Source organism: Bombus pascuorum, chromosome 9 (genome assembly GCF_905332965.1).
Source record: "Bombus pascuorum chromosome 9, iyBomPasc1.1, whole genome shotgun sequence".
Taxonomy (NCBI): Eukaryota; Metazoa; Arthropoda; class Insecta; order Hymenoptera; family Apidae; genus Bombus; species Bombus pascuorum.
This window is the reverse complement of record NC_083496.1, coordinates 7,338,130-7,350,724: the sequence shown is the minus strand read 5'-3', so window position 1 is coordinate 7,350,724 and position 12,595 is coordinate 7,338,130. Positions and strand designations below refer to the sequence as shown.

Sequence of the window (12,595 nt, the reverse complement as noted above, 5' to 3'; positions counted from 1 at the left end):
AGAGTAAGTAATTTATTTGATCGTTCAACGTCACAACTACTCTCATTTACTGTTTCCTCAGTGATCCAACCTTCGTAATTTCCGCGGCAAACGACGAATGAAAACTATTACCACAGCTACGACCAAGATTATGCTTAATGCTTTTTACACAATTAGTGAGATAAGGTTGATATTACCGGAATAGAAACTTTCTGCAGGCAAATAACGTTAATTGCACCGTAAAATCACGAAGCTTTCAAATTAGTCGAAGGTCCTCGACCTCCGCATACAACTTTACCTCCACGTCAAATTGAAAAACATCAAATTCTAAATGATTCATAAAAATTTTTCTGGAAAAATACGCTGCTGTTGATTGGATCGCTAAACATGTTCTGTGATAAAGTTCAGCGAAGCGCATTTTAAGCGACTGCCGGATAGACACATTTACGACGAAGAGTCGAAGTCGCAACATTTTTTCGTACACTGGTAATTTATTTAGATCCGTAGAAAATGGTCTAACTATATGGAAATAAGTTCGATACTAAGAACGAAAAGTTGTAGAAATACCGAAACGATATTTCATGAACAAGACTGAGAAATTAAGCAGAGAATAAATAACGATCGACTTCTTCCTTCCAAAGAGATAACGACAAGGAAAAATGATAGAATTTTCTGGTCAACCTAACGCACGATCGTTTGCTTGGTTTAAATGGCAAATCGAAGAATCGAATCTATTGAAATGTCAAAGGGAAGGTGAGAATCAAAAGTCGACCACGTATGACATAAAAGGCAGGAGTCCACTTTCCCCCGATGGCCAAGGCTCGAGAGATCAAGATGACCTCAAGAGATGGGCATTTTCTATTCGCGTGACGTCTTCTCCTCCTCCTCTCTCTCTCTCTTTTTACCTCTCGTCGTATCTTTCTCTTTCCCTTTTCGCAAGAACCGGCGCGCTCTTCCCGTATCGATTCGTTTCCTTTTCTCTCCCCCGTGTATTGCTCTCGAAGTGGATTGCAACTAGTCGTGATTTCAAAAGCGCAGTTCCCTTCTTCTTTTTTTTTTTAAATCTCTTTCCGAAGGCCATATCTCGTTTGCACGCGTACCACGAGACTAGAACGAAGGAGAACGAGCAAGGAAATTTTGTAACGCCCAACTTAGATTTTAGATGGTCTGTCCAGAACGGAGTTCGAGAAATCGTCTTCTACCTGGGAGATAATCGAACGATCTGCGTTCATATTACTATATTTAGAATGTGACTGGTTTTTCACAATGTGCAGGGGAACAGTGCAATCATTCGATCTCGGTATTAATGCTGCGCATCCTTCGACTAAGAATAGAATTTCGTTTTATAACTTCGAAGAATCGCTCGCAGCTACTGGTCGAGCATAATTTTCATTTGAAATGTTTTTATCTTAATAAGGGATGCACGGGAAAAATTTACGGCGAGAAATATAGAGAATAAACGAATTTTACTATTTGTTATTTCTCTCGGAAAAGTAAAAAACAACGATGCTTCTTCGGTTTCAATAATTTCGTTTTTGAGAAGGTCAACGAAGAATTGCTACACATCAGGGGATGAAAAGTTACTAAAAGGCAAATGAGTTCTATTAAGTGGATTTCAGTGCTTGCAAACTAAAGAGATTATCAGTCTGAATGACGAGTTAACTCTGGTCAACGAGTTAAAAATTTGTTACATTGCTACGTATTTCAATGCGGTCATAATAGTAGTCTTTAACGACAGTTTTTGCTAAAAGTTCACCTTGAACGTAAAAAGAAATCCTCGGCGTTTGATTGATATTCAGCATTGAACAGTTCTGAATTATTGGAATTGATATTTTAGAGTTGCCGTTGTAAATCATCGACATGATTAATTGTACGAGCATCAGTGCCGAGCGATGTAAGTACCGAAGATTGATTTACGCTATTTGTTCACGCTCGATGCGCAACAGACTAATAGCAAATCCGGAATCAATGGCGAGCAACGAGCGATAGAAAACTCTGCGTTCGAATTCTTACGAGACGTTCGCGAAGCTAGAAATTGCAAAGTCAGCCTGCAAGATCGGAAAAGTACATTCTTACGTCGAGAAATGTATGCACTACTTAACACGTTGTCGATCGGTGAAAACCATCGTTCTGCTTGCGAGTGCCGAGCAAAAAGACGCACAAATTTAAACGATTAAAAATAACAAAATACAACGACGCGGATGACTTTTGCAATAGAAATCATTCGAAGATTTTACAAGTTTACACGACACGAGAACATATTTTCGTTACGCAGAATATTTACAGCTTAAAATCTTTTCTTTCGAGACGTAAGTTGGAGGACTTTTCCTCGTGGAGATTTCGTATCTAAAAGTATGATATTTCGCAATATCGTTTTACTTTTATAACAACGAGAAATAATGCTGCGGGGAATAATTTGTATATCGAAACGTTTCTGATGGTCTAAGTCGAGGAATTCTTCTGTGAAAATGTTACGTTCGTTGGTTCAAATAAAAAGTATAATGGAAGATAAAATCGTCAATTAATTTCAAAGCGAACCAATCGTGGAAAAAATGCTCGATTATCATTGAATTAAAATTCCTCCCTCGAATCATTCTACTTTACACATACAAAAAAAGACAGCGAATACAATAAATTAGCATAGCGAGTACATTGCAGACATTAAACTCTTCAAAAATGCACGAAACGTCCGGCAGAAGCGTCTTAATTCCTAGATGCTAATACGATAGCAGCCGTAAACTCTAATTACGACGACGAAGCGTCCAGTTCACTTTCAAACTCGCGCACCAAATAGCAAAAATCCAGGGTACAGTGCAAACAGTAGAAGAATCGTCTGATCTGGAGCGTTAAGCTACTATGTATAGTTACACGACGAAACACTTGTATTACTTTGCAAACGTATCGCAAAGTCACTGATATATTTTCAGTAACAAATTTCTAGCGTATTTGGTAAGCTTGCCTATCTATACAACTTTTATTATACAAATCTATATTTTTCGAACGATTTCCATATTTTATATTTTTTTTTTTTTTTTTGTTTAACACGACAAAAACAAGAAATACTTAACTATAAATAAAACGTCAAATGGATAATAAAATTATGTCCGCTACAGTGTCGGAATATTAAAATAAGAGTCACTTAAGAGACTAACAATTTACAGACGAGCAGCGAGCGTCAAAATATTCCCAATGTACCCACCCATACAGGTGTTATACGCAATCGAAGACAGGTGAATATGGGCGCTATCCCGATAGGATCTTGCAAGCGACACGGGTGCACGCGCATGCACCGGGGTCACGGCGGATGCACCATAGATGCATCATACCCACTCGCCTCTATGGCAACCAGAGGCTACGGTTACACAATCCTCGTAGCCTGCATACAGACGATACCGCAATTTGCGAAGCGCCTCTTCGCTCGCCAATCTCCTTGCGTTCTGCCGTTTCTTCGACGTTTCCTTAACCGGATGCTCGGGCCTCGTCTTTTCATAAGTTCGTGCGCGATGTTTTCACCGATTGACACGAAACGTGGGTGCTGATAACGATCTTCGGCGCACGATCGGTGCACGCGAGCCAATTGATAAGATTCGACGACTTCGTATCACGTACATCGTGTTACGTACATCGGTGCGTTTTTAATTGGTAATTGTGAAAGCTCGACTGCTTTCAGAAAGAGAATGTGAGAGTGTAAGCTGGTCCGATCATTGGCCGGTTCCGTTTATCGACGACGATACCGTGATCGTGGCACGAACGCCAAGTGTTTGGTAAATAGATCGTGGCAAACTCTTGTGAACGAAATTTATCAGAAAACTGCTCCGTTTATTTTTTTATTTCGAATCTCCGAACAATCAGAAATTTGATATATTTCCTTCTGGTGTATAGACATATAACGGTTAATCTTTGGAAAATATTTTGCAAAGTATTTTCCTCTGACAATACTATCTAAGTCGTTCGTATCGTTGAAAATTGTTTAATGCATGGAATTTATATTATTTTAATCATTCGAGAAAACTTGACGCGAGTCACCGATTATCACCGTGATAAAATGTTAAACAGTCAACGTGTTAAACTTATGTCAAATGTGCTAACACGTTATGCATATTCTACGAGCATAAATGTCGTATTTAACGTGTATAAATATCCGCAATCTAAGCATGACGATCATACCTGTGCATATAAAGATTCGTAATACTTCTCTACCGGAAGAAACTTTCTTCTTTGAAAATGCAGGAAGAATTTAGCACCGGATCGACAGACGTATCAAGCGATCTATGCTTAATACGAAAAGAGTATGTACTTCTGGGACGCAATATCTTTAAAGTTCTATCGTAGCATAGCAATGTGGGCCAAACGCAAAACCGGTTGCATGTTACACACGTAAGTCAGTTGCCACTGTACTGGCAACATTTGACAAGAGTGCAGAAAATCATTATATACCTATGTATTTAAGGAATACGCATACCGGATTCATTGTACCAACTTCAAAGCGAAAGAAGCACGAAGCTAATAACGCAGATACCGTCTACGTATATCGTAGAAAGAATTTCTAGCGGATACTCTACTCTTAACTCACGGTTAATTTCTTTCGCTGGCTTTTTTGTCGTAATGAAATTTCCGAAATTGCGGGGTCGAATTTCGTCTCGTGACACTGGTCCCGTTTTGTTCGATGTTTCGTCGTTGAACACAGGGACTGAGTGCGAGACACGAAATAACGCGTACTCGACTTCAACTGCGCGTAGAAGACGCGACCAGCGGGTATTCGGTATCGGTGGCGAGGTCAGGTTTTGAGGTAAAACCAGAACCTGCCTTTGTGTAATAGCTGGACGAATTAAGTCGCGTACTAAGTACGCCAGTTCTCTTACATCATCGGAAGAGCTGGTTTGTCCTTGCCAAGATGTTTCGCGTTTCAGGCTTTCGATATGAATTTATCCCGAAGCAAACGCAAACGCACTCTGCTAGTTTCAATAGTAACACGAGTAGAAGAAGTTACCTAATGAATTAAACATCCTATAAATAATGTCATCAGCTATTCATCGTTACGTTGATTTACTGTCTCGTAATGAGCTTTTTCCGATGCAACGACGAAAGGAATCTATGTATATAAGTAACACGAAGAAAAACTGAATGACACGCGAGACGAGCTGTAGAAACTTGCATATGTACATGCTGCTATTGCATATATCCTATATCGTTACATAAGTGGCTGGTCACGAATTGTAATTATCAGCCGGCTTGTGCGAACTTTCTCTGTACGGTTTTTATCAGAATGAACACGGCCTTAGTCCCGTTCTCGGCTAATAAATTCGAGGCGCACTATGTACATACAATTATGTACGTACGTACACGTATACGTATACTATTCTTGAACGTACAACTTGATTTTCGATGTGATTTACGTAAGTGGCTTTGAGTAAACTAAATTATAACACGAGAATCGGTATGTTTTTAAAAAATTGACGTACCACTGACTCTTTAAAAAGCAAGGTAAGTGTAGGATTGAGATAGCCACGAATGCGATATGTAGATTAGGCATGTTTATACATTTGGAGGAAATTTGACGGCACAAAAATGTGTAAAAACGCAATATGTACGAAAGCACGATAATACACATAAAATACACAGAAACGTGCAAATACGCGTAAAATACACATAATATACAAAAATGTATGAAATGTTTAAATGTTCATTTATCATAAGAAGAGAATGTAGCGAATTTTTATTTGGATTCCATTGCGCTAAATAATATTATAACTTACTTTTCCGGGAGTAGGTGAGACCGATGTTGGGTTTAACCCCTGCTGTAAATGATACATTTTCGGGGTGAGCACAGATGGAGGTGCGCCGAGGCTACCCGGGGCGACAGCCACGCTCGTCATGGTCATTTCCTACAATGGACCCAGTCCTCGGCTTCTTCGAACCACCTGTCCGCGGCCTTCTGCGATCTACGTAATTGTTCATCCTCGTACCGTGACCGCTGAAACATATACGCGTGCAACTTAAGTCAAGTTTTCCTTCATTCCTGAACTTTATGTCGGCAAAGCGGATAAAGCGTTGTGAAAGTAAATTAAGGAGCGAATGGAAATTATAAAACACTAGCGCAACATTTTGTAAGTGTTTAACGAGCTTCTACCTGACTTAACAAAATACAATACGATAAAAGAACAAATAGATAAATAATTTTAGACAAATTAGAATAATCATGTTCGAACACGCGTGTGGAAGAAATTATTAATTAACAATCTGTACGTTCGTATGGTGGTCGTTCGAAAGTAGAAGAAAGCAACTGCGAATTCTCCAAAACTTCACGCGGACTCTAAAACTTTACCTCCATTTCCATATTATACTGATTTCTCTCAAGAAATCGTCGTGAATATCCAAGTGCAACGCCGACGAATGAAGCGCGAAGCTGAAAAGACGTGTCTTTTTGCGCGCGTTGCCACGGGTATAAAATCACACCGAAATGGCGATTTGTTAAGCAATCATTTCGATCGTATTACGACACTTCACAATGGTACCGCGTAATTTCACTCTCGCCAGGAGATCGCAATTGCACAATTTTCGTCGCGCCAGACGAGACATTCGGGCGGACCTAGAAAGCGTCTAGGAAATGCTAATTTACCAGAGTTACTGGTCTTGCTGTTACGTGCACGAGGCCCCCACGAATATAGTTGTCGACTCGACAATCTGGTGCAATGAATCGAGGATTACATAGTATAAAATTACAATTCCAATAAACGTACGTACAAGTACGTAATTTCTTCTTTAGGTTTCCTTATTCATATTTTTTACAATTTTATACCATTGTGACAATTTAATTATCTTAATTATTTCGTATTTGTTACCTGTACGTATATCGATGGTAAAATTTCTTAATATTTTTCGACGTAGATCCGAATTTTGATACTTTAAGGAAAAAAAAAAGAAAATGGAAAAAAGAAAAAAAGAAAGAGTTAGACAATAAAGTATTAATTAGAATTCACCATACGAGAAAAATTCGCGTTTAGAATTTCTAATATAATAGATCCGGAAAGGAAAGGAAAGAATTTGAAACTTTTACAATGTAGGTTGACACACCTCTCTTACCGTCAGCGGTGTAACTATACTCTCGATACTGTTACTTCGTACTGGTGAGATTCATTATGATGCACCGGCATGTCGCTGACTGATTTTTTTTTAAGAATCATCGTGACACGCATTTCATTCCGTTGATCTCATTGCCGATACCTATTCGCATAAATTTATCTTACTAACCTTCATTTCATATATGCCAAATGCTTATGTTTTAAAAGGATAGCAAGATGTTAATATAATTCCAAGAATAAAAATCTATCTTTGGAAAAGGAAAAAGAAAATATTGAAATTTCATTACAGAAAATTTAAAGCTCTCTGTAATTGATCAAGTATTAATGATTTCCTGTGTTTCTATCTCTATGCGTCAGTTAATATAGTGAAACTAATAATTTTTACTTCACACACAAAATGAGGTCTCAAAGGTCTAAAAATTCTTCATTTGAGATCAATATCTCTATACTTAAACAATAAATCTCCCATTGTAGATCAATATCTTGCGACCAAGATAGTTATAAGTAGGAACAAGTGAAAAGTAATAAGAGAAAATTGACTGCTGGCACACGACTGTATCCGAGAAAACAAAAGACAGGGACCTCAATGGTATTTTATTTTCGTAAGTATCCATTAAACCAAAGAGAATATGATCTGGTTAGGTGGTAAACTGACCCGATAACGGTTCTCCAGAGAAACGGTTATCGACACGCAAAGACAGAGAAAACGTAAAAATTGATGTAAAAGAATACCAAGGAGAATTGGATAAAAAAAGTGAAAATGTCGCGGATGAAAGAGCAGGAGATAAAAATAAAAATAAAAATTTTTTATCTGTTATGGAAATGATCATATCGAGTCTTAACGTATCTAGTTTTAATCAATTTTGCCTTCTACAGTTACAAAATGAATATATCGTATATTCAATTTATGCCTTAGTCTTATCTGCTATTTATCTCCTGTATCTTGTAATGCGTAACAATTCAATACTAATTATAAATTCTGAACGTTGAAGAGAATTTTGTAAATGCCAGGCTAATTTCGTAGCTACTTCCGTTTCCGGATACAGCTCAGTAGAAAAGCAGCAACGCAAATATAAAAATATCAACCAATTCCTCCTTTCACACAGGTTCTTACCAATAAAATTGCGTATCTAATAGTTTCTTTGTTCCTACAAAATAAATTGCCATCTCGAAAAAGAATATTCAAGAGTTCGTTTTTGCATTTCTATTTAACATATCACTTTCACTGTTAGTGAAAACACTTTCGGTATCGGTATATATTCCAGCAATTTCATTTATTCCAACAAATTTAATCACTTAGAACAAGTTGAATTTGAAATCTCACAATTTGCTAACGTTAATTTAATAAATTCCTCGTGTTATTCTATTGTGGAATCCTCAATGGGAATGGAATGACTCTAACGTTTCCCACAAGAATGCCACTATGCTCGTGGAGGGAGAACGGGCACAAACCGCAACTAACGCAAAATAATTTCTGTTTTAATGGCCAATTTTGCCACATTTGCTCGTCGGAAAAAGCGTGTGGGCGAGGCGTAGCCACAGACGTATCGATTTCGTAAGAACTGGAGAAATCAGCGGCTGTTTTACGGCTCACCTAGCCGAAACAGTTGAAGATGTTAAAACAATCAAAGAAGATAACCGGCTCGATTCAGAAACTGGCGATTCCTGCTTTTTTTTCGTTGAAAAAGGAAAGGAAAGAGAAAAGTAAGAAAAGATTGTCGAGAAGCACGAAGAGCATAGCGTAAACGTCATTTATCTTCGTTTCCACGCAAAGCGTTTGCATCCTGCTAATCGCATTTTTATCGCTCTCATTCTTTTTAATGATAGCGCGAAAAATGCTTAATTAACTTCTCGTCTAGAAGAACTTCTTTCTCAGTGGAAACTGCCGGATTAGCATCACATCGTGTGAGAAATCGCTTATTAATTTCACAGATATCTTTTATCCCTGGCACTTCCTACGTACATATTATAAAAATATCGCTATAGTCTTCAAATTCCGTACGATATCGTAAATTCTTATCGATCTACAAACGAATAAATGTGTATTATTAATTGTTTTAATAAATCGTTTTTCGACGGTGAATGAGGTAACGCGATCGACGCAACATTTCATGTAAGTACAAATATTTAGTATACCACGATTGTCAGGAATTACAATGCTTTTGTGTACTAGCAGGATTAGCAACGAGGAAGTGAATTGAATAAATTCTGCACACTCGTTAATTTCAACATGTGCTGCAAGATATCTTCACATACACATGTATATCTGTATACCATCAAACTGCCATCAAAAACGGAAAAAAAATAGAAATGAGGAAAACAGTGATTTTGCATTTTTAAACTTATTAGAAATCACAATTTTTCTTTTTAAAACACCTATTATAAAATAATTATTTACGCTGCATATTCCTTGTATACAAGCAGATACTTGTAATACTGCTAAGAATTACTATGTTTCACGTTTATTTCTTACAACTAATGCGCGAACGAATCGTTTGTATTAAATGCATAACATTTTAGGTATCAAAGTAAACTAACAGGCATTGAGAATCTTTTACATTAAAAGCAAAGTATTTCGCGATACTTTCACACGTGCGGCGATTCTCGCTGTTCTAAATGCGCACTTGACGATCGAATTTACAAGCCTGCGTAAAAAGATGTGTTTTCTACTACATTTTACTTCACTATATATCGAATATTCTAAAGAATACCACTAACAAATAAAAATTGGAATTAAACGAAATTGGAATCAACTAATCAAATATTAAAAGTCACTTGTTTAGTAAAGTTTAATTAACAGAGAAACAAAATTCTGAAAAGTTGACGTTAAATTATTCTTTTCCTGAAGAATTTAACTTCAAATTTAATTCAGTTTCACGGCAAATAATTAACTATGTTTCTCAAGCATATGACTTAACATATTCTTCAATCTGTTTTTATTCTTTAATATTCCACGTCGACAAAAAAAATTAAAATGTCATCTTCAACATACGTAAGCATGCTTCTTTATTTCGTTGAAAGGAGGAATGCAAGATTCCGTAGGTACGCGGAGAAACCATCCCGATAACCTCCACAACTTTCTTACCTCTACAATCGATCGAGGTGCAAATATAATTTTGTTTTTCTCTCGCTTTTACCTCGATACTGAAAGGCTTGGCCAGGAAAGAAACGAACGAGTTCCTTCGTGAAACTCAAGCCGTTCTCGGGTCCAGTAGAAGACAGGCGAAGTTGTTACGCGAACCTGGCCGCCTTCCGTCTGCTCCTGCATCTACAGCACCGTGCAAAAGACTTAAAACATCTACTTTTACTGATTCCTATGGCAACGATTAAACGTATTTTTGGAAAGCAAATCCCATAAACCTATCATAGAAATTACTATTAATTTTGCAGCTAAATAGTTTTTAAAGAAATAATAATTAATAATAAAATTAAAATAATATCAAATATACTTCTGTTCGTTCATAAAACCAGAACATTTCTATTTCGTAGATGGTCTAAAATTGTTGTCTGGTGCTGTATATCCATTCTATCTGGCTTCCAGTATTTGTGCAAGTATATATATATACTTACTTACTTGGGTGGACAGACTTTCCTCGCTCCATGAAAGTTGATTCTCTTTGGGCGTGAGTCGCGTGTGGGGTTCACAACTACAATTCTCGAGTGAATGGTATAAATTGAACTCGAAAGAGTCCAAGCCGATCGACACTTTGCACGCCTACCTTTCCCCCAAACTATTCCACGGATACATCGTACATTCAACGTATAACCAAAGTCAGCTAAATGCTATGATTTTATGCACGAATTCCCTTCAATGCTGATATCCAATTAATTTAAACATACGTGCAATTCTCCTTCCGAGTTCGACTATAGTAATTTCAAAATATTACTCGAAATTTGTTCAAATACTTGTACCTTAACGTACGTAACAAGAATTTCAATGGATATAAAAGAAAAATATTTCAAGTGGGAAGAACAGCAACTGTTCCGTATTTCGCGTGATACTTGTCGTTTCGGATTACATATCCCATGTAATACTACGTTACACTCTTACGTTATCGCTGGCTTGAGTCTCTAATGTATATGCAATACCGTAAGGCAAGATACTTTTTTTTTTCAGTAACTGAATAGACCAGGGACATTGCCACGGACATTCTTCGCTGTGTAAGTGACGAATGCAATCTGTGAAGCGATTATGAAAAAAGAAACGAACAACTGTACAATGTACAAGCGCAACTTCGCACACGACCTTCCGTTGTTGAATAAGAGAACACTAAGCCCGTTAGCTGCTCCGAGAGAAATAACATGCACGAGATGTTATGGGAAAGAAGAAAAAATGTTAAATGCCTATAGTTCTCGCCACGAGAAATAAAAAGTTTTTTTTTTAAACAGATTCTGAAATCGATATCTTCGATGTAAAATGTAATTTGGTATATTTGTGTGTAGGAGAGTATTCTTCGCTCGTCCATAGAAAGTGATGTAATTAAATTAAAATAACGTGTGGGAAATCCATGATGTGAAACAATTTATGATTCTTAAACGCGAATATTAATTATCTTCAGACGGAAAGAGGACATTTTTAATGCGTATTGCGAGAGCGGAAATAGAGTTTCGTGCCTGGCACTGTAATCTTACGTTGATATTAATAATGAATAACTAAATTACAGATACTTGCATAATTTCATATTTTTGTAGACGTAACTAAGGAAACGAAGAACCTCGATAAACTGTTTTACCTACCGAATATTATAGCAAGCGACTATCTATTTAAAGATCTATTTACACATATGTGTAGTACGATTGTGTAGAAAATTTATTGGTATTATATATCATAGGTAGTAGAAAATCAATCAGCAGCGAATAAGTGAAAGAATCTTAAGAATGCCGCTGCAGGGCAAACACAAGTGTTTCGATAATATAATTTGTATCAAGCATTCACGCGATATATACGTTATCCAATATCGGATTCGGTTTCGAAAGAGCGCAGATGCACGAACAATCGATGCATCTGAATTCAAACGCTTCTTCATCCGAAACGTTTCCTAACCTCTAAAGTACTCGAGTAAGTAGTTACGCGTGTCGGTCTATCTAGGATCCCTATTCAACGGAGAAATACGTACACAAGGTTTGGTTAAATTATGTAAGCCCTCTGACGTTCTTATTGACCTGCATATATGTACTAGGAAGGTAAAATTTCTTCGCATTCAAGCATATAATGTAACCTAACCTACTCCCACCTACGATGTAGGTAGACGGCTTTCTTCGCTTCAAGAAAGTAGCCTCACTTCGGGCGTGCATCGCGGATATATACGCGCAAACATTTTACGCAAGTTCGATCTCTCCTTTCTTCCCTTTCCTCTCTATTCCTTTCACAGCCGCTCGCGGCCTTTCTTCGCGTCCTCTCTTTAAAATACATTTCCATACATACCAGCGATCGGCCAGTTGCATTTCGATAACGTACAAAGACTATATGGCAAATATACGACAAGCCCAATTTTCTCCAGTTTCTATTTCTCTCGCATTTATTCTTGGAGGAC

At 37.3% G+C, this 12,595-nt stretch overlaps 1 protein-coding gene across 4 annotated transcripts in view; it reads right to left on the bottom strand.

Moving 5' to 3' along the window:
- LOC132910601 (uncharacterized) overlaps positions 1-12,595 on the bottom strand; it is a 50,984-nt gene that overhangs the window by 16,453 nt on the left and 21,936 nt on the right. For all 4 annotated transcript variants that reach the window (XR_009658797.1, XM_060966389.1, XM_060966388.1 and 1 more), the window contains exon 2: positions 5,736-5,953. Coding sequence is in view for 3 of the 4 variants with exons in the window: in XM_060966389.1 (XP_060822372.1) it covers positions 5,736-5,861 (126 nt within the window). In the remaining variant the exon portion in view is untranslated. The remainder of the gene's footprint in view (positions 1-5,735; positions 5,954-12,595) is intronic.